Source organism: Gavialis gangeticus, unplaced genomic scaffold, assembly GCF_001723915.1.
Source record: "Gavialis gangeticus isolate Ggan-Ray unplaced genomic scaffold, GavGan_comp1, whole genome shotgun sequence".
Taxonomy (NCBI): domain Eukaryota; kingdom Metazoa; phylum Chordata; order Crocodylia; family Gavialidae; genus Gavialis; species Gavialis gangeticus.
Window position 1 is genome coordinate 23,875,070 of NW_017729006.1, and position 23,832 is coordinate 23,898,901.

Consider the following 23,832-nt stretch of genomic DNA (forward strand, 5'->3'; position numbering starts at 1 on the left):
GGTTTATCTCAAACCACTTTCAGCCATTTTGAAATTGGTTTATGTGCACTGAATATCTGCTCCATTACAGGTTTAATCTAGTTTCTGATCACTTGGTTTATGTGTAATGTCTGTCCCTAGCCAATGGGGCCCAAACCTGTGATAGAGACCCCCATGCTACGTACTGGGTGGTATATGTGGAAAAAACATGGATCATTTCAGAATCCTGTTTCTAAATAAGTGTCACTTCTTGAGAGATTTATCAGGTTTAAGGACAAGTTAGTAACTTCTGTTTTTCAAGATGGGAGAAGGTTGGGGAAGAAAAAAAAAGCCACCCAAAAATTCCTAGTCATTTATATTTTATAAAGTTAAGAAAAGACTGGGTCAAAAAGACAACCTATTAAAAAATGACCAGGTTTTCAAGCCTAATATTTCAAAGAGCTCATAAAAAACTAGTGTCCTTGCACCAAGTTATTTATAGTGATCTCTCTCCTTGCTGCAGGTCTCAAACAGACCAAGAACAGAAGGATAGAAAGCTAAGCAACTTTTGTTTCTTTTTGGTGAAGCATGTACAAGAAGCAAGACAAGGAAAGTTACTTTATAGACAGAGGTTTTTTAATCCAGTTTTTTAATCCACACTTGTCACAGGCATGAAAATTCATTTTAAGCATGAATTATATTGAAGGCCGAATGTTATACACCTAATATATCTCCTCAAAATCGTCAGTTCTTATTGCAAACATCAAATAGCATCTCACTATCAAAGTTACTGAAACTGGGATTGCTGAAAAATATAAATTGAGAGTAATTAACTTCTTCTAGACTTCTTAAAATAGGATGCACGAGTTAAGAAGTAGATGCTAAGTCTTAGGGACAAAATGTAATAATTTGTAAATTCTCTTTAAATCTGTCACTATACGTGCAGGATGCACAGAAGCACTTCAGTGTTATTTATGCAACTTCTTAATGGAAGGCTGTACAGGAATGTTAACTAGACAAATGTTTACAATTGTACTAAATGTCAGTTTTTAATCATTCAGTAGCCTCCTAGAGGGAGTGGGGGATGGTGGAACAAGCTAAATAGGACAGGCTGAAACCAAACTACAGACAGACCCGAGTATGGTAGGAAGAAGCAGGTTTGCTATGTCTAAGGCTGCTATAATTTCTTTGATCATGGTAAAGTCCACTCTGTAAAAGAAAGAGAAAAAAGAATATATATACAATTACAAACAAAACTCTGTCAGAAAATTGCCCAACCATTTCCACATGCATCAACAGAGGGAACACTGTGCTACATTTCATTATGGAAAGGCCTCAAAATTGTTGCAATTTTCTGAAGAAAAGGCGATACTAAAATCAGACTGACATTCTGTAAATGTGTCAGCCTATGCTATGGTACTGTTTCTTTAAATGCCTCATACAGCCAATTATGGAAATATTGACTGGTTTGTTCCACTACAAAATTGATAAAGAACTTCAAAAATCTTGACATTATTACTTCAAAACTTGTCAAAGCTGAATAACAATAAATAGGAATATTTACACTTATTAGTTGAATCATTTTCCATTGGATAATTTGTACAGGCAGAACATCAAGGTAGGATACATTTTAATGGATATTTATTTATTACATTTATGTGCCATCTTTTCCTGTCAAAGGCTTGGGGCAACTTACAGAAGAGAGCAAAATAACTTGTAAAATAAGGAAAGTAAATAGGTTACACCTATTCGCTGGATCAGAGGCATACTGTGTATCCCAATGCTATACTTTGCAGAAGAACAAACAGACTTTCAGTATGATTACACAATTGGTTTTATAAAGTTATAGACTTTACTGTCCTCAATTAGGAAACTTCTCTTTCTATTTACACACACATATATAGACAAAAAGCCTGCTGTCCCTTTCTTCCAGTAGGATCAATACAATTTCCCAAAGGAATAAGGATCAGCATTGTACATATGTTTGAAGATTTCAGTTTTATTTATTTTGAAGACTAATGTTGGGAATGGAAACAAAACTGTGGATTTTTTCCTAAGATTATTGTTTTGAAATGTGGTTATAACTATAGTGTCAAAAATACAAAGACATTTCAGTACAAATAATGAATGCTGAATGCACAGATTTCAGGTGGGATTCTTTCATAAAGGCACTCAGCACGAAGCCTACCTCTTTCCCTGTGAATCAGTTCTGGTTATCAGTGTCAAGCCCTTTTGAAAATGCCATCCTAAAAATCATTCAAAATTACAGTTTTCTTGTTTATGTCACACACATCCAGTTTTAATCACACACTTTACCTTTATCCATGGAAGTCTTGCTACTACAAATATTTTCAAAGACCAGTAAAGACTTCTCAATGGTTTACGATTTAAGTTCTACTCTGAGTTACGTTTATACAATATGCTGACATGAACAGAGCTGCATGCATATCGTTCAGATGAGAATCTGACCCAAAACCTCAGATAAAAATCAGCCAGATATTTATTACTGTAAACAAAGACATGCATAGCCAATATCCTGAACATATATTGGAATAAGGACCCGTGGTATATTAAATAAGTAATACATACTTGTATGTAATAAGTATAATAAATACAATATTTGCATAATATATATATTGCATTAAAGAACTAACCAACAGATCTTTGTGGGAATAAGCATATTCCTTCTTTCTACCATGGGAGTCACTGTAAGCATGAGTCTAAGAGTAAAAATTTAGAAAGTTACAAACAGAATTTTGAACATCACCAGAGTACAAATTATGTATGCAAATTTAAGATGGTCATGCATTGTTGAGAAGCAAAGCCATAGAAAATAGTGACCTACCTAGTAAGAGACATGGGACTTGGGCCAGACAAAGAAGCGAGAGACTGACATCAGTAAACCCCAAAAAACAGAGTCACTATAATTTGGCTACAGTAGGGATCAGCAACTTACAGGCCATGGAGCCATTTGATCTGGCCCATGGATTTGGGGCTTTGGCAGCATGAGGTTTTGGCAGCTGCAGTAGGCGCTTTCGCTGTGCCATCACCTACCTGCCTCTAACCCAACCGGGTTACTTTGGCCTGCAGTTTAACAAGGCTGCTGACTGCTAAACTACAGGAAAAATACAATAAAAAACTTGCAAAAGACAAAAATTCAATGTGGCTCACACAAAACAAGCAAAACAATAATAGAAATTGCTTAGAAGTTAAAAAAAAAAAGTCATTCCTCTATATTCAACCTATTCAGATATCATACCAGCTTTAAAAAAGTCATTTATAAGGAATTTACAGGTTTTCTATAGGGAAAAATATGTCTGAAGCCTGTCTGCATAAGTGGACTCACACAAATCCTTGATGAATATGCTTACAAGTAGGTCTTGAGAGGCACCATCACATACAAAGCCACTTAAGCTTCTGAAGACTATTCCATTAAATATTTAAATAAAAATTTCTAGTCCTAGTGGCTTTGAAAACTAAAACAGTTTTAAAAAAATCTAAAGAGATCCTAAATCAAAGCATAAACTATCTGAAGTCACCTCTTATATGCAGTGTATTGCCTAAGCAGTCAGGTTATACACCAAGGAGCGGAAGAAATCCTTCTTGGAGAAGTCATTCCCAAACAACAGAGCTTCTCAACAATCATTTACGATTTTTGTAAGTATGACAGGTAGGAAGTTATTTGGGTTGCATATAACACTAGTTACAACTCTTTGTAGCAAAAAACTGCAACTCCTGACAGAGCTAGGCCCTATAACAGGGGGCAAATATGCCAAGGGAATTTATCCAGCCCACAGTGGATGCCTCAGCCCTACCTGGCCCAGGCGCAAAAGACAGCCCTGGCCATGGGGCTTGTGGCTGGTCCCACTGTCCCTGGGCACACAGTGACATAGGGGCAGTGCAGTGGCCAGACTCTGCTTTCTGGCAGCAGCTCCTTCCAGCTGCCACCACTAGCGTCTCCACTGGTGTTGGACCCGGCCCCACTGCTTGAGAGTCTGCTGTGTAAGAAATAAGGTCTGCCCACACTACTGCCAGAGGTGCTGGACAGAGCGGCCAGCCAGGGTCTCCATGGAGACTGGCCAGGACCCACACAAGCAGAGCATGCTCAGCCAGGGGAATGCAGTTCCTCCCCCAACCTTGGCTCCACACTGGTCTGGGTCAGCAACGCCTCCCACCCCCGCCTTCCCCACTCCCAACAGCTCACCCAGTCTCGAAGTGGCCCAAAAGCCAAATAATTGCCCCTTTCTGCTCTATATCATGCAAGGTGTGCACTTTCTCTAAACAAACTAATGATATTTCCTTGTTTCCTACATAGCAGACTCTCAGTGATTCTCTGTAGTTAGACCTCTCCTGAGGAAGAAGGGACAAGACTGTTTACCTCCGATATTATTTATGAAATGTGATCATTTAATCAAAACAAAACATTTCTATTTGCCTCTCTACATCTACCTATGATTACACAAATTCCTCACCATTACAAACAATTCTGAAGCAAGCAATTTTTAGAGCCCTTGTATAGATAAGCTGCCAAATAACTTTACTGTTTTAATAACCCCAGAAGCAGCCACTGTGAGCAGAGTTCTGTCTACTTGAAAATTTATAAGATCAGGGAAGTTGTTAGTACTGTACTGTCTCGCATACAACCTGCAACTTTCCCCCCAAAAGTCAGTCCCCCAAATTTTGGGTACATGTTTTAAGAAGGGAAGATGTTTTCTTTGCTACAGAAGAAGCACATGTGGAGACACCGTGCATGCCATGCAGCTGCCAAGGTGGCGGAGTTGTCAGCTGTTGGCTGAGTACCATAGATTGTGCCTGAAGCAGCAAGTGAGCAGCTGCTGGTAGTATCTTGATGAGGCTTATGATGTGGAAACAACTCTTAATTTACAGGAATTTATAAAAAGAACTACTTACAGTAAGAATTAACAGTCTTGCTATTGCTCTTGCAAGGATCTGGAGCCTAACCCTGCATGACGGAGTAAGTCCTCCCAGAAACACAGTGTCCAGGAAGTGTGGCCTCCAGGAGATGGTCTAGAGAGGCAGCTGGCACATGGAAGTTCCTGATGCCAGCTGCCTCATCTAGACCATCTCCTGGGACACAATTCCTGGACACTGTCAGACAACAGGCCCTGACCCTGGGGGGTAGGGGGGAAATAAATCTACATTCTACCTTACAAAAAAACAAGGTGCATGTTTTATTTTGGGGATGTGTGTTGCATGTAAGAAAACAGAAATACAGTATTTATATTTTATATTTAACTGCATTGGGAGGTTTTTCTTTGTTTTCTTTTGGTTTTTATAAAATTGCACATATACTTTTCCTAGAGTTAGACTGTGAGTACAAATAACTCTGGAAACACAAGAAGGTAAAATCAAGTTAGTGATCTAATTTTTGAATGTTCCACCAAAGTCAGTTTAATCGCATCTTTTAAAAAAGGAATAAAAGTAATCTTCATGCAGGCATGCATATTATCTACATACTGAGAGAGAGTAACTTGTAGATCGATCCTTCATGCCTTCATACTAATGTACAGTAAACAAAGATAGAAATCAATTTGAGAATTAAAAACAAGAAATCAAAATACAAAAATTCTAAACTATTTTAATATTTATATAGAAGCCAAAGAAACTAATAAAAAAAAAAAAATCAGTCTAATATAAACACAACAAAGTTCACCTGGTAAGGAATGGTATGCAGCCTCTATAAAGGTTTTGGGGGACGTGGGGTGAACAGACTTTTCATTTAGACTGATATCACTTAACTAATACAACCAATTTTCTTTAAGTGCTGATTTATAGCAGCAGTGGAGCTCTTGCCGCATAAAACATTTTTCATAATAGATATTGTCTATCTGTTGGCAATGTAAGAACGGTAACAGCATCCAAGTCCCTCTTCTATTTGCTGTTGGCTACCCGAGGCTAGTAGGAGTTAAAAGTAATGACAAAATTACTGTTTTTGTAAATAAAACAGATAGAGATTGTTATTTTTCATGGGCAGCAGATCTGCTGAGCAGTGTGATATCAGTTGAAGACTACCTTTTCTGAAATGTAAAGCAGAAAGGAAATTTGTTCCAGAACCTGTTTATCCACTCTGCGAATAAGCACAACTGGAGGCCTAAGCTGGCAGTCTTTTTCAGCAAGACATTGATTGCTGAAAGAGACCTTCTTTTTTTCTTTCTACTTAATTAGGCTTTCCCAAATATTCTTCTTCTGAAGCTTAAGGTCTGGATCTTCCTTTAACTTATATTAGTTTAGCTAAAAGATTTTAAATCTTAAATAGGTATAGTTTAACTGATGAAAAACTCTGCGTGTACAATCTCAATTTGATTTAAATCTGGTTTACATAGTTTAGTTTGCATCAATACACTTACAAATTAAGCTGACATAAATGATAAAAGTGCCTCTTCATAGACCTTTCCACCAATTTAAATTGGGTTTCAAGCAAATTTAGTGGTAATTACACAACTGTAATCTGTATATATAAGTGAGACCTGGATAGGCAAATATTCCTTCCAGAAGAAGGAAACAAAATCCAACCCAGAAAACTGTTTTCATACCTCTACATTCAGCTCAAAATGTATTAAAGAAACCAACAACTTAAAGTATTTAAATACTCATATAAAACATATGCAGGCAAATCATCTACACTAGAAAAAAAAGCATTCCAGAAAACTCAGTTAAGAGGTAAAAGTCTTTTATATTTCAGCCTGGCTTACAGATAAATTTAGTGATACTCACTGGGAGGAAAAAAGTCTCCTGCCAACATTCGTATCAATGACTGCAAACTGAAATGGTTTTCAACAACAACTTACCTCATTTTTGTTTTGAGGGGGAATTTGGAAATGGACATTTTCAAACATGACTTTTCCCCGCAACAGCACACCCAATTTACTTCCTGATCCAAACCAAAACTCTTGAATACCAGATTTCTTAGCAGTCATGCTTAACCTCTGATCCATGGGGCTCTCTGCACATCCATAAACTTGGCAGTAGGGGGCGGATCAGTGGCAATTAATGTTGCCACTATTCCCAAGCCATCAAATGAAATAGCTCTGGGAAGAGCCATTGGTAAGCCAGCCAGCTAGATGAAAAGGCTCTGGCAAGTGGCCCCAATCTGATACACATGTGGAGGAGGCCTTGGCAGTAGACCAAGTCTGGCAGGCATGGGGCCTGGGCTAAGTAGCAGGCCCAGGGCCCAAGCAGTGGGCTTGATCCAGAGCATATGGCTGGAGCCATGGACCAGATCATATCCATGGAAAATCCTGCACTACTATACTATGCAACTTCTACAATCATGATACACTGAATATTATCCTCCAATAAACAAAAGTATTCTATTTGCAATCACAGCTTTTGATTAAGGAGCACACAAAATGTAAAAAAAAAAAAAAAATCTCACAAATAAAACTAGCATATGCTCATCTCTAGGTTACACACCCCATGATCTCTCCTTCGGGAAGTACTTGTGCTGCTTCTGTTTGACCCAGTGGCATCCAAAGATGAGGTCTTAAGAATAAAATTGTAAAAGATTATGGATCACAAATATGTACACTACATTGGAATATATACACTGACCGCAAAGCAAGAAGTATAAGAAGTTATATTCAGGCACCAGAATGATAGTATAACAAAGACACGGGTATACACGAAAAAGAGCAGTTAGCAACCATCTCACTTGCTATCCTGTGGCTGTGGACACAAAATACTTGGAGCCCTTTCAAAAGGAAAATGTTTCAAAATGGCAGCAGCTGGTACATTCTAATTATTATATATGAATTAGCTGAGAACAATTCAAAAGCAGCAAAAAACCTCCAAGTCTAACACTGGATGAAGAAGTGTTAAGCTTGGAGCCTTTCTGCTGTATTTGAATTGCTCTCAACTCATTCACACATAACAATTAGAAAGTAGCAGCTGCTGCCATTCTGAAACCTTCCCCTTTTTAAAAGGACTTTCAGCATCCATCTTAAGAGCCAGGGCAACTTTCCACCACTTTTTTGAACGTGGCAGTACCCTCCAGTTGAGAGCCACAACTGGTGCTGCCTTCTCCTGATAAAAACTGACCTTTGCACCTGCTGTACTGCTAGTCCAGGAAAGGCTGTGCCACATGCACTTGCACCTCCGCCTCCTCTATTAAGACCTTCTGATCAGCCTAAAGCAGGCAGAAGTTGGCTTCAATTGTATCCTTTCCTGTACCACCCACACCCACGCTCCTCCCAGAAACAGATGGTGCCTATAGACATTTAGTTCCATGAATCAGAATGCCACTGAACCCAACAGGCATTCACCGGTTGAGGGGGGCTCTAGCCTGCCTGAACCTGCCCCAGCTAGCAGGAGGGAGCACTCCAGCAACCTCACAGGAGGACTGCCAAACCTCCCCTCTCCCCAGTCTCACCCCTCACCTTCCCTCACCCCCCACCCGAGCCTCTTGACAGCAGCAGTACGCAGCTGTCTACTTGGCTCTGCCACAGCTGGAGCTGAGCCAAGGAGAGGGTGAGGCTGGTGCTCACCAGCACGGAGCACCAGCCCAACCCTACAAAAGCACATGGGATGCAGGTGGAAATTGCCCACAGGTGGAAATTAACCCTTGCAGGGAACCTGGGCAGAAGTTCCCCAAGGCATTTTACTCTGGAAAGCCTTCAGCTAATAGCTGATTTAACAAGGGTTAATTTTTCATGCGATAAGCCATTTTAAAAGCACCCTGCAGCTGTGACTATGTGTTACATCACTGCTGTAGTGTGCTTTCAGGGGCCTTATCAAAAAAATGCAACTTGCATAAGCACCCAGAGCCACACATATGGAACTATCCTGAGTGCCTCTGTTTACAAGACTGTGGTAGGGCAGAGGTGGGGGGGCAGGGGTTAAGAGGTTTGCAGTGGACCCTGAGAAGGACTACAGTCCAAGCCAGTTCCTGCCAATTTTAGCCTGATCAGAGGACTCCACCATGGGTTTGATTTAAATCATGATTTAAATCACTGGTCAGGAAGCTTTCATTTAATTGTTATTTTCTACAAAAAGTGCATTCTTGTTGTTCGATATCCTTTATTCATTTAACTTCTTGAACTGCTGCACTTTTAGAGAAAGGTAAAGGCTTGACTCTGTGTACAAAAACTTGCAGCCCAGCATGGGGGGCACCAGGGAGTCCCTGCCTTGGAGGGGCTTCCCCCTAACCCAGGGTCCCCTAGCCCCAGGCAGCACAGGGGAACTCTTCCTCTCCCGAACCCCAGGGCTGCTTGCCTTAGCTGCTGCAAGTCCCAGGGACAGCAAAGGGCAGCCTTAGGGACTGGAGGGAAATTCTTTCACTCCCCTGGAAAAAGTTTTGCCTCAAACTAACAGCAGCTTGGGGAAAACTGGCTGTAGAAGAACAGGAGAATTTCCCTCCACTGCACGGGGAGGCTGCATGGGCAGGCACCCAGCCCCAAGGACTTCTCCCTCCTTCCTGTGGTAGCAGCTGAAGCAATCAGCAGGGGAGGGCTGCTGAGGGTAGGGTTTTCCCTTCCTCCATGTGCTGTGTAGACCCTGGCTAGGGGGGTCTGAGGGTCTGTTCCCCTGCCCCCCATCCCTATGGGCTGATGGATGCAGGCCAGAAGCAGACTAAGGAGTAGAGGGGTGAGGCAGTCCCTGCTCCGCTGCAGTAGACAGTATAACCCAGGGCTGCAAAGCATCCTGGGATGCTGGGGAACTGTGAGTTAACTTGAACCAGGAAGGGATCTGGGACAGAAGTTCTGTAAACCAGTTTGACCTAAATCAGTTAAGTCTAATACTACATCCAACCAGGTTCATCTTCAACCGGTTTTGGTCATTTTAAAAGCGGTTTATGTGCACTGAACTTCTATTCTGTTACAGGTTTAAACCGGTTTCTGATCACTTAAACCAATTTATGTGCAACTTCTGTCCCTAGCCAAGGAGTGAGCATGGCAACTTAAGAAACAATTCCTTGCTTTCACAAGGGCACAAAAACAACATGGAGAGCTCCCCACAACACTCTTAAGTATGAGAGGGATAGAGAAGGAAAAGGGAAAAACTAAAAGAGAAAACTGGAGTTAAATAGAAAGAAGTGATGAGAGTATTAGAGAGGAGGAAACAACTGACAGGGTAGAAGAAAAAAATGAGAGTGCAGAAAGGAAACTGGAAGAATTGAAAGAATGAATGAAGAAGGAAGGGGAAGGAAACTAGAAGACAAAGAAGAATATGGAAGAGAAGAGGATAAAAGAGATTAGTTTCCCCCTACCAAAACACCACTCTCAAATACATGGTGTATACCTTTAAAAATAACAAAAGACTAAGAGCATTTTTTTTACCTCAATGCACACAGCCTGAAATGTCTTACTATAGAAATATACACATTATTCAGCTATTTTCAGCACTTAAGCCTTAGATATTCTTCTCACAGAAGTAGCACTATGACAATCTGATTTTTAAAACATTCCGTTTTAAAATATATGCTAAAGAGCTAAAACAGAGTATGTGCCATTTTTAATTTGTTGCTAAAGAGAAGTAAAATTCTTCCATATGATCAAGTTCTGAACTACATACATTCTGCAGCCTATTTCCAAACTTGTGATAAGTTATATTACACAATTAAATTACACAAGTAACCATTTAGTATTATATTGAAAACACTAGCTTCTCCATTAAAAGTAAATTTATATTCAGACTTTTTTTTGTACAAAAATACAGCATCTACTTTGGTATTTTAGCTCAGTACTGATTAAATACATAGCCTGTATGAACTTTGATACTACACTGAACCCAAGAACTAACTCTATGACTGCCAGTGTTTTGGGAAGATACTATGTCATACACTTCCTAACAGAATGAAATCAAATCAAAAAATGAAATATTAAAGATAAAGACTAAAAGGTAAGATAAGAGGAAAAAACAACAGGTTAGCACGAACCAGATATGAACGCTGACTGGGCCGGTGAGAATACCTGGCCCTTTCTGAATCTTCCTAAGAAAGAAGAAATATATAATTATTTAATGAAAATGATGGGACAGTGAAAAGCAAGCAAAGACAGCAACATGCAGTTATACTGTCTACTCAAAGATGTATCTGGGCAACAAGGGGAAAAAACCTGAAGCAAGCAAATCCATTCAAGACACACGAAAGTGTGGAAGTTAGTTGTCTGGTGTCTACCACTTGATATCATTAAAAGTACAATTGATATGATGTATTATTCCTTAAAGGTCATTGTTCAACAATCTTTTGCTAGCAGTACAGAAAAATGATATTGTCTAGAAATAAATATAGAAGAATATACATAACTCTCATTAGTTAAAAATTCAAAACATAAGAAATCTTAGAATTAGACACTAGAAAAATTCTAGCAAAATGACAAAAAAAACCCTGAATTAAAAAGTTGCTTTAGTTCTAATAAAAGATTTTTTGTTTCATTGTCGCTAATGGTAATGATTATTACCAGCAGTAGAAAGTTGAAGTGTAATTATTCTACATAGTTATGCATTTTACATATGGAAGGCTCCTAACCCACTAAAAGCAGTTGCAGATACTGAAAAAAAATCTTTACTTCTACAGTTTTCAGGCTCATTCTTCCTTCTCCATTACAGAAACAAAGGGCGGTAATTATCGCAATTGAGTCTGCTCTAACATGCTGTAATTATAGCACATCAGAGCAGCCTCACTGCATGTGTATATGTGCCCAAAGTTCTTCAAAGAATGGCTCATTTGCAAACCCTGCATATACTTTCTTCAACCAAAGGATAGGGGGAAAGGGAGGAACCTCAGAGAAAAATATAAAAAATACTTAAATTTAAAATAAGTCATACTATTCCTTAAACTGCTAAGAACCATCCCAGCAAAAAATGTTGCAGGAAAGAACCTGATGAAAAATCTTTTGTATTCAAAAGCTTGTCTAATTTTATCCCAACTATATAGTTGGTCCAATAAAAAGGTGTCACTCAAGTTCACTACCTCACAGGAAACATATTTTGAAACAATTTCTTAAATTTTAGCCTTCCAAATAAAACTTCACACTAAATCTATAATTCCCATAATGAAAAACAACAACAAAACTTTAAAGTGTCTTGCCTACTCCAGTCTTTCATCTGTGAAAAAAATCTAAAAAATGCCTTCAGAATCAGACATTATGTCACAGTAAAGGCCTAGATGAGCGCTTCTCAACCCAGAGTGCCACATCACCCAACAGTGATGAGATAAAGAAGCTGCAGGGTGTCATGCAGTATTAGCACTGTTAGGTGTGTAAACACATGATTTTCAAGATGAATTTAAAGATTTCAAATGTGAATCCATAGTGTTAAAACACTGTGATGTCCTGCCATATCAGCTGTTTTAGCACTACAAAAGGCAACTGGCCACACACTTGTGATGTCTGGCATGCTTAAAAAATGCCAATTCACCAAAAAAAAAATGACAAAATATTTGCTGTTTCAAACAGCAACCTCTGCATGTTTCCAAGATAAATTTAATGTGTGGTCAGGTCTGAGAGACCCCACTTTCCCACCGTGCTCTGATATCCAAAGGCAGACAGGGAGAGCAGATGGCTCCCTGACAGACCACCCAATGGGGAGCTGTGAGGGAGTTCTGTAGGGACCAACTTCAAGGCAGCCCTGTCCTGGGTGCTGTCTGGGGACAAAGTTACAGCACAGCAGGGGCTTGCCTGGATCACCAATCTCTAGTCTCAGACCACTGCAATTGGTCTCCAGTCAAAGGAACTCTAAAGGTCTCACAGGCAACCCGAGAAACAGCTGCAGCAGTACAATTCACAAACCATTAGTAAATTATTCTATCCAAACTTGTGTTAGTTCTTCAGTCACGTGTAAACAGCACGCACAACAGGCAGTCCTGGCCTACCATCCATTTTTGGATATGCCCCCATTTTTTATCATAAGAGCGATGAGAAAGCTACAAAACACAGAGAACACAGAAAATTTGATGCATTTCACAATATGTAAAACAGGTAAGCATCCTGTACAGTTTAAGTTCATCACCTAGTAACATACTGAACAGGAACAGAAACAGGAATAGAACAACTACAAAAATTAAAGCTAAATATAAAAAACTGTCATCTTGATTTTTAATTTGACTTGGTACCACCACAGCATACTGGCCAATATTAATAAGAGAATTACAATTTTCATAAGATCCATTAACATTTTTTAAAAATTTCATACTGAAATTAAGACACTATTAAAAAAATTAACTCCTTAGTGTTCAAAACAAATTGTTCAAACACAGAGATGATAGATTTTCCTTTATTTCTTTTTAATATTGTTACAAGTAACTATCATATGTATTACTTCCAACTCTAATTTGTATTTAGGTTCAGTTTCTCTGTGCATCTGACAGTTCTGAGTTCTGTCAGTTTTATATTTCACCCATTAACCTTGGGTTAAATATTCTCCAAGCTTGTATACATTCCTCCAACAGGAACAGCAGAGAAAAAGCCATACTTGTAAACAAATACCAGTTGATTTAGGGGCACTAATAGTACTTCATTTTAATTCATCCTTTGAAAAAAAGGCTGTATTTCATGATTAAAATGTTCCTTTACTGAAAGCATTAAATATGGCATATTTGTCCATGCAAAAAATTAAGGTCGGACTTTTCTATGTTACTAACACGCTATTACGTGCTTCCAGAAAGCCTAAATAAAATAATTTAAAATAAAAGGACCACAGCCATTTTTAAAAGGTAATATTTAAGTCAGTCTGTTTATTCTATATTTGTGTAATGTTGTATGTATTAAACTCACTCAAGATATTAGATATAACCATTCCAAATGCATTCCCATATCAAGTGAGAAAATATATCAATTAGAAGAGGTGTGCTTTGTATGTTAAATACACAGTGCTACAACCCTATCTGAATAACTGATCTTTTGATTGTAGCATTCTTTATTAGTAATGGAGTTTTTAATTCACAATTTAAACATAAACAAACATCTACATATATGTGGATGCAGATATGGATGTAGAAAGTTATTCACTGCTGGATGCAGCAAATTGCTGCACAGTAAACTACTCCTGGGTGCAGCATCTACATGTGTGCCCAGGTCAGCAGAAACTGAGCCCAAGTGGAGCAGTTTAGATCAGAGCTCCCACCCTGGACTGGCAGCAGCCTCCAGGTGGGGGTGAGCCCCAGGCTCTGGGTCACTGTGTTGTGCAGTGGAGAAGCTGCCCATGCCATGAGGTTCCCGAAGCTCCTGAGCCATGTGGCTTGGCAGCAGGGAGGAGTATGGTCCCCTGCTGCCTGGGCTGACCAGGTACAATTTGTACTCACATCACTGTTTGCAAATGCATTTAATTATAGTAATTTAATACACTATCAAATAGGACTTGCATCTGACAGGACTATCCACCCAATGGTACAGTACAGTAGTCTACACCTACATAAGTGTCATGCGTGAATAGGGGACGAAGCTTTACTGTGCAGTAAAATGCATGGGGAGATGCACCCAGTGATACCTAAAATATACTCTAGGAAAAAAAATAGCAATAGCTGTACTATGAGGAAAATGGCTGCACATGGTGAAAAAAAACAGAAATAGTTTATTTAAGGTAATAAATATAATTAAAAGGAAACTAAATTTTTAGTGTAATGTTATAATAAAGCATCACGATGTATGTTACCTCTTTTTGTTGTCTCTCCAGTTCCCTCATACGTATATCTCTTGCTTCTGCTCGAGCTGCTCGTTTGGCTGCAAGCCTTGCTTCTGCCTATAAGGAAATTTTAGGTCATTAAGTTAATGGCAGCTTTCAAAATACATTTTCTAAATAAAAATGGTTTCATACCCACTTCAACTATTTTTTCACAGAAAGATCCAGATTCAAGTCCGTACTTGCTAAATATTCAAAGAATCAGTCTGACCACAAGCAACAGCTGTAATGGCATGAACAAAAATCACAAAAATGAGTAAGTATTGGAATTTTTTCCCCTAGCTATAAGGGGGGAGGAGGGGAAGCAAGGACAGGGATTAATTTGTGAGCAAAGGCACTCAGTCTACAATGAAAAAAAATCACAAAATACACTTAATACTTGAAGACAATTGTAAAGCTTGTCTACAAGGCTGTTGCCTCCCTTCTGATAGTACACACCAGTTATTACTGTCTGCCAGGAGAGCTGCAGCCAACTTAGCTGTATAATCTAGCGTTTGATATTTTCACGTCTGCACAGACACAGATAGCTATACTGGCAAAACTTGGTCATGCATACTAAGCCTTAGAGCATAGTCGTATCTTTAGCGTCCATGCTGTATTCCTAAATTAACCTCCCAGCTCCCTATTTTATTACCCAGCCTATTTCCAACAGACTGCAGCTTACCTAATTTTAACAGAAAGATTGATTCTTTATTAAGACACTTAATGATACCATATTCTCCATTTAAATGCATACCCTTAGGATTAAAAAAAAAAGCCAAGTTCTTACCCGGAATATTATCTTACCTGAATTCAATGTTGAAAATGCTCATTAAATATAGAAAAAACTAAGTTTTTTCACACCTCACTAAGGCTTATTACCTTATTTCTCAAGAGCCTTAAATTTCTAATAGCAGCCTTGAATCTGAAAGGACTTAGCGCAGTGATTCTCAACCAGGGTTCCATGGTAACCTGGCATGCCTTAGCATCCTTTTAACGGTGCCATGCAGTACTAGGTATGAGAACACCTACACATACACACAATAAACTCTGAGATTTCAAATAAGAATCCAGTCTCAAAAACATTTTGACTTGTGACAGTCTTTGAGTTCTTTGCAAAAGAAAAACTACTCTAATATTTTTCCATAGTCAAGAAATGAGTGAAAACTAAGAGGTGGTATTTTTCAGGGGTGCCTTGAGTCTAACAAAGGATGCTTTAAGTCTAACAAGGTTGAAAAACACTGACCTCATCAGTTCCAGACTGACTCAAAAGCCTAAAAATTGAAAACTACTAGTTAATTTCACCAGTTATGCAGTAAAAGGGAATACGAATATGTCACAAATTAGAGAGCAGGACTGAAGAATTCCTATGTACTTAAGCTGTTATGCTGTCACCAATAGGGAGATAACAGTTGTTTATTGAAAGTAATAGACAAAAAACATTGAGAACAACTTTATATACATTTTATACAGTTAAGTGAATTAAGCAGTTATTCAACATGTGTAAGTGGAGTACATGTACTTCTAATTTATCCAAAGTTTCATGAATTAACGGAATTAGTCTCTTCACAAAACTAGGTGCTGAACTCCCTTCTTCCATCTCCCACAAAACAAAAAAAACCCCTTAGTTCATACATGACTGAATAGTAAGCAAACTATTTTGCTTTAAATAAGCAAGTAATTACTTATCAGAAGTACAATATAAGTAGTTAGCGCCTCCAAGATAATTATGAAGTGGCCAGGATTTGTAGTGGTAAGAGGCAGTAAGTTCTTCTATATTTCAAAATTTAATGCTTAGTTAAAAACATTAAATGCTAACAAAAAAAAGGTTCCTTTCAAGACCATGATGAACTTCAGTAGGATTTATTTAATCTACAGTATTATTTTTATTTTATTTTCACATTAATCTTCTCTCCCTCCTGCAACTTAAATATTTACGTAATAATAAAATGTTATTCTAAAAAAACAGTACAATTGGTACTCAACTACAAACATAATGGGACATTAAAATACAAGTAGTTATCATTTGGTGGCCAGTGTTATGTTGATAGCATATGCCAGGGGCAGTGACATCCGACTCCACCCCACACACAGATTGGGAGGGCATATGCCCCGCCCTGGGACTCTGTCTGGGTGCTCGCAGCAGTAGGAGCCTCCCCATGCCCCTACAACCTTTTTAAGTACCCTAGGCATACGCATTCCCCCAGCTGACAACCACTGGTATATGCCAATGAGGCAGGTGTGAAAAATACCATTTAAAACTATGTAGCTAGTACATCTATACTCAATCTAATACAGAACTTTTTTTTTTATTAAATATTGTGTTATTAAATTATATATTTATTTTAATTTTCCATGTCTAGAATCCAAGAATTGGGGGGAAAGGGGCATCTTAAATTCAAGGTCATCTTGGATTTGGGTAAACAAGTGTATTAGTGGAAGATATGAAAACAGGGAGCTAAAAAAAGGAATCATAAACGAGATACTGAGCTGTTAGGGTTTTCTTTTGCTCTCTGGTTGAAGACTACTTTTCTGCATTAATATCTCCTCACTAAGCTCCACCTGTACCTGATGTCAGGATCTTCCAGATATTAAGAGAATGTCTCACATCTCATTGTCTTTTATGAAGTCATCTATTATGGCAGATGTTCTATATTCAACTCCCCGTACCAGAATCTTAGTAATAGTTCCATGTAATCAGTTAGAGACTGAATCTCCAAGGTACAGATGTCTCTATGTATGACAATTAGCTACTGCATTTCACCAAGAAGATCATCTATATGGATTCCCTTTTTCAACAGACATGGCTCCTCAAACAAGCGCAAAAACTTTAGGCAGTAGTATCTGATGAGGCCACATACAATTTTACCTTCACAACATGCTTCATAACTTTTTCACTAGAAATTGAGAAAGTAAACACCACCCATAAAACACCATTTAGTTCACTCAACTGACCAATTTCAGTGAACTTCACTGATTCAAGAATCCAAAATAAAGACTATATAAAATGACAAACATTATGCCACAAACAATGGCGTGCCCTAATTCTGCTTAGTTCTTACTGAATCTATTTCATACACTTTGCATACTCAAATTACTGGCAACCCACGCTTAACGCAGTTTCACTTAGGACTATTTCACTATAGTGCTAATTTAAAATTAATATCTGATTTCGCTTAGTGCTGAGCCAGTTTCGTTATAGTGCTCATAGAAGCAGCAGCGGCAGTGAGAAGTGGTGAGTGGCAGCAAGTGGGTGGGCGGGAATGAGCACAGAGCCTGCACTGGTGCTGTAGAGTCAGGGCCAGCAGGGGCCTAGGGTGGGACAGCAGAAGCGGGGGCCTGGGCTGGCACAGTGCCACAGCAGCTGGTGGACAGCGGGGGTGGGGAGAAGCAGCAACAGCGAGCAGCGAGTGGGAGCAGGCAGGGGGGGCATGAGTGGGGCCTCCGCTAGTGCCTGGAGCCAGGGCTGGTGGGGATCCAGGGTGGAGTGGTAGAAGCGTGGAGCTGGTATGTGGGGTCGGTGGGGGCCTAGGATGGAGCAGCAGAAGCGCAGGGCTGGCACATGTGGGTTAGCATGTGGGACCAGAGAGGCTGGCAGGCAGACAGAGGGGTGGGAAGAGGCAACAGTGGTGAGAAGCTGCAGCAAGAAGTGACAGTAACTAATTATCTCTATTTACATTAATTCTTATGGGCAAATGGATTTCACTTAGTGCGGTTCTGGTTAATGCTCAGTTTTTCTGGAACCAATTAAGAGCGTAAAGCTGGGGCTGCCTGTATCAGCACCCAGTTTATACTGCCAGTATTAACCTTTCTGTACATTTAATGAAATCAGGATAAAAAGGTGAGGGAATTCCTGTACTACAAGAAGTCTTATAATCCAGGCAGTTACTTCTCATTTTGCAGTAGCAGTAGTTTATTTATAGCTTTTGCCAAAACAGTACAATAAAATGAGCAATACAAAATATGTATAACATGATAATTTTTGCTAAAAGGCAAAAGAGTTTTGCTATAAGCTTATGGTAAGATTATCCATTCTACCAGTTTACACAAAAAAAACCCAAACAAAACATACTGTACGATGATATAAAAAGATAAAGTGAAGTAGTGTATCTACATGCTATCCTCTTAAGTTCTTAAATTTGTCTTGTTTTAAATTATAGGGGAAATATTGGGTCTGTGACTTGGAGTATACTTCTCAGGTCATATTTCTGGAGGAGAATGTACACATTACTTAGTTGCCCAAACAAAGGTTTATTTGACAGAGGACAGGCTTCCAAAGTTCACTTGTTAGGCTACCAGATAGGTGTAAAAGAGCTGTTCTTTGTCCAATAGTTTAGAGTTCTTAATTGAGCTAAAGGGTTTACCTGTATCACCCTGGTTTTGGAGCACATGAGCCCCCCCACCCCATCAAACAATTTGACAGAGATAAATGTTGCTTTAAAAAGTCATTAGAAATCTTGGCTGGACCAAAGGAACAGCACCTGAGAGTTCTGCTCTATAGAATAACATGGACTCTACGTTGGATCTACAGACCTTAAGCGCTTCCCAAACTAATTTGTGGCGCTACTATGTAATTGCTTGTTAAGATAGCACCTGTGGTATGCAGACACAAAGATTTACACACATAAGAGAAACAGAATGGAATCAAACAGCTGATGAGTGTTATCACTTCTATATTTAGAACACTAAATATGCACTGGTGGTCCTTCGCAGTTTAACAAAACACGTAACTGTACTTACTATTAATGACAAAGTTGGAAGAATCCTGAATATGAGACAGTAACCCATTTTTACCAGGTTTTCATTTAGAAGTGTCAAAAAAACTGGATCCCCTAGATTCTTTCACAAAGACTAGATTTAATTTTCTTGCATTTTGGATGTCTGAATTTTCAGAAAATCTTCAGAAGCATCTAATTTTGGATCCTTCAACATTTAATCTATGTAGCCTCTCACACAAAACAAAAAAAACCCCAGACAGAAATATGGGGAAGCTGACTTAAATGTAATTTGCACAAAAAGACTTTAATAAAAAACAATGGGGAAAGAATAGAATTAAACATTAAAGGCCATAATATATAACAATTCACTGTTTTTTCAAAGAACACTGGGGAGAATATTTAAGTAACTGATGGAATCTGCAGTCTGATCACATTAACACAAGATTACCTTCCTCGATTTATTACTGATTTTTAATGTTAAATGGTAAGAATTCAGTGCTGCAGCATTCTAACAGAGATTCTGAACTAAAATGAGGAAGTTGCCTCTGTTTGTGCTGGGACATCTAGCCCATGAATCCTCTCTCTCAGTCTAAAGAATACAGAAAGTCACCTAACTCTGTCTGAAGAAAAGAACAAAGGTTAGGCAACCATATTCAAATACTTTAAGTAGATTAGATAATATACAATGAGTGTTATATAATATGCCTCTGCTTCTCTTTCCAAAGGACCTACTGCTGATGTAATTTAAAGCACAGGCTGTTTTCATATTACACAAATTTTTACTGTAGATAACTGAGTGCCAAGTAGGATGTCTCTAGTTAATACCTGCACAAAAAAATGTTCTTTAAAATTTGATTTTTAAAATATACTACTTTATCAAGATCATGTGTGTTTCAATCTCTTTTTAAATAGGCCTCATTTCACCATACAAAAAAAAATGGACTGCTTACCAAACTCCCAGCACAAAGTTTGGGCCCAGGCTACTAGGAATAGTTTAAGTTAACATGATATTCAATTAGATACAGAGAAAACTTATTACAAACACAGCATTCTGGATTATGTAAAACATGGAGTGTAACTTATTAGTTAGGATGTTTGACTAGTGTAGGCAAATTGAATTTCCAAAAACAAAGAAAATAAAGCCTGGGCGTTTTGCTCTTTTTCACACAAGTTTCCATTCAGCTGCAGAAGGATGGATTATGAAAGGATTTTGCTCCTGGCTGTAAAAGTATTGAGATGTACATGGGCAGACCTAGGAATTCAAAAAGGCAGGGTGTGGGGGATGCCACTCATGCCACAGGGGAAGCTGCAGCCTTCCCACCCGCTTTCCCACCCTGTGTGGGCAGACTGTGCCACAGCAGCAACTACCAGGGACTTTTTGGAGTCCCTAAAGCAGGTAAGACTTCCCCTTCCCCCACTGCTCTTGGCACCTTTTCCTTCCCAATCCAAGCACCTTCTCTCCTCTCCTATTCCCCCTCACACCCCTTCCAGCAGGAGTTGCCTCCAGGTGCAAGAACGGTGGACCTGCCCACTGTCTCCAGTTGACCCAGGTGTTGGGGAGCCCCAGGGCTGTTCCTCCTCTGCTCCAGCTGAGTGCTTTGGTAAGCAGCGGGTTGTGCTTGACACAGAGAGCAACTGGACAATGAGTGGGTCTCACCCTTCTAGCACTTGCTCCCAGATCACAGGAGACACCTGAGTGTGGAGAGGGAGCAGAAGCATGGAAGCCTGCTACCAATGCTGTCCCAAGCTGACCTGGAAACAGAGGAAGCCTCAGGTCCACTCCTGCTCCATTCCAGCCAAGGGCTGCAGAGATCAAGTGTACTGGGTGCCAGGTTGGTGGCAGTGAACAGGTCCCTGCTCCTGCCTCTCCACTGCATTTTCCCACTGGCCCAGAGGCTTCAGATGCAGGGAGGAGCTGGGCAAAGTTCTGGGCAGGGCTAGGGACAGCAGTGTCAGTGGTGATCCCCACCCTCCAGGCCCTCATGCAGTCCCCACACTTCTCTTGCAATCTGGGAACAGAACAGCAACAGATGGGTCCCCCCTCCTCACCTGCTCTGTCCCCACCAGGTGTCCCAACCCAGCTCAGGGCCCCAGCCATGCCTCAACACTGCAAGGGACCCAGGCATAGGGAAATGGAACATCTGGCACTGTGAAAGGGGGGTACAACCACATCACTGCACACCCACCCCCTCAGATCCATCCCTGGAAATACACACGAATACTGAATCCTAAACCTTTTTCAATCTGTATAATGAATGAAGCAATCCTGTGGACTTGGATGTGACAACGCAATTAATAATCATAATATATTAGCATTTCCTAATCTTAATACTTATCTTATTCCTCCATACTCTTTAAGGTAGGTTACAAAGTTAAGCAAGCAGGAAGGTTACAAATTTATGAGATCTGTGTGCTGATCCAGAAAGGGTGGTCAAAGTCTGGGGTATGTGTTCCTTGTCACCCTTAAGATGAGGGAATCTCATTCCCATGTATGCACATCCCTGCCCAGGCTGTCAGAAAAGAGATGCTGGATCTGTTTGCTGGGTCTAAAAAGACTGACCCAATTCCCTCATACAGTACTCCCAGAGGGGACTGTCTGCTCCTAATACTCCAAGTACCATGTATGTTTCGGCTACTGCAGTGTATTTTTTTCTTTTAATGTTCATTTGTTTAAAAAACTTTGCTTATAAAGTGTTTTCATCTCCACTCTTTCGTAATTCCATATTTAAAATACTTGGGAAACCCTGCTACATTTCTTTATTCTGTAAAATATGATTAAGCTGACACAACCTGTATGTTCACTTCAGGTTACTTCTGAAAGCTCACTCAAGTTAACAGAACTCTCAAAGGTGCATCTTGGTGCAGAATTTTACTGCCATGCCCTGCCACCCCCATATGAATACATTCTCTTCTGTACTATGCACACCATGACTTTTACTACAAAATGCCTCAGAGATCTTTATACAAAGCTCTACTCCCAGGTAATAAATACTAATCTCCTATCCTCTCCACCATACCCAATGCCTAGCAGGACCAAACACTCTCTTAATACCCTGTTAAAAGTACAGACTTTAATTCTTCACCTCTGGAAAAATCCATTCTCCCAGTCTCCTAGATATTTGGAAGCCAATTACTCTGTTCAGAAAAATCTTTAAACCCAATATATATTTTTAAATTCACTTTGGAAACAACTGTTAACCCTCCCATTGAAGTTATAAATAAAAACATTTATAAACACAGGCTAATTACTCATAATTAAAATTCAGGATCTAACTATACAGATAATCCAAAGTATGGTATTTTAAATCAGGTCGAGATAAACAATTTTTCAAAACGCTCTTGATTTAAAGCAGTCATTTATAGTTTTCATTTATCTTGAGCTAAGGTTCATTAGCATCATGCAAAATACGTAACCAACTACTTAATTTTTTCCTGCATAGGAAATCAGTACTTCTAGCAAAATTATTAAATCCAATGGCAAGCTAAAATATATTAGCTAAAGTAATATGTATGTATATAACTATTAATAGTAATATGTATGTGTGTATATTCCATACATGACACAAATGTGTGTGTGTGTGTGTGTGTGTGTGCACATACACGTATAGATCAATATGTTACGTTGCCTGATGTATTTTAGTTTGCCATTGGATTTAACAAAGGCAATGTACACATGAGCATGCACACACTCGCATTTTATATCAACTCTAAGTTCTACGACTAGTTATTATACATGCATTAAACAATTTTTATGGCTATATTCTAAGTTAAACCATTTCACCTGTATTTTCATATAATAAGAAAATATAGATTTACAAACCTCTCTGGCAATGTGACTTAAAGCTTCATCTTCTGCAGAAAATCTGTCTTTTACTGGAGTTCTTTTCCTTCCTGACCCAGGAGTACCCATTTTTATTCTCTAGTTTTATTTCTTTTGCAAGAAGAAACTGGACAAAATTCCACTTTCTAATCTGGAAGGGAGAAAGAAAAGAAAAACATAGAGAAATATAGTCAAGTTTATTCTTTGTTTATAGATGCATGCTCAGTACTTGAGAAGTCTGCTGCTACGAGTATTATTCTGGAAGTTTTACTTCTGGGGGAAGAAATACAGAGAAATTTCATAAAGTCACCACAATTGCTAACGAATCAAAGCTTTCATTTTAACAAATACTACAACCATAAGGTTAAGACATTACGGCCAGATGCTATTCCACTTATTAAACATCTAAATGATCCTATTCACCCTGAAATACCCTTTAGCATGTCTGCTTTTGTAGTGAGCCTTCAATAACAACCTTAAGACTAAGTCACAGAAAAGGAGTCAGGAAAATGCCCAAACACCTTTTGCTTTAACAATTATTCAAGCACTCATACTTCAATGTATTGGATCACATTCTATACCTAAGTACCACTTAAAATGAGTGATAGATTGAACACAGACTCAGATTTATTGTTTCCTAAATCTGAGGATAGCTCCTGTTTCCTAAATCTGAGGATAGCCAATGCACACAGTTTTTCTAAGATGCAGAGTAAAAATAGCACC

General features: G+C 39.1%; 1 protein-coding gene across 3 annotated transcripts in view; it reads right to left on the reverse strand.

Annotated features, from left to right (window-relative positions):
- The window catches only part of LRRFIP2 (LRR binding FLII interacting protein 2), a 100,551-nt gene that overhangs the window by 54,121 nt on the left and 22,598 nt on the right, over positions 1-23,832 (reverse strand). For 2 of the 3 annotated variants that reach the window (XM_019508989.1, XM_019508988.1), the window contains exons 2-3: positions 23,110-23,260; positions 14,566-14,652 (exon numbers count right to left, since the gene is read on the reverse strand). In XM_019508989.1, coding sequence (XP_019364534.1) covers positions 14,566-14,652; positions 23,110-23,199 — 177 coding nt within the window. In that variant the 5' untranslated portion in view covers positions 23,200-23,260. Of the gene's footprint in view, positions 1-1,092; positions 1,168-2,612; positions 2,679-5,436; positions 5,479-10,716; positions 10,762-10,852; positions 10,907-12,787; positions 12,839-14,565; positions 14,653-23,109; positions 23,261-23,832 lie in introns of all 3 variants that reach the window. The other variant, XM_019508990.1, reaches the window with a different exon arrangement.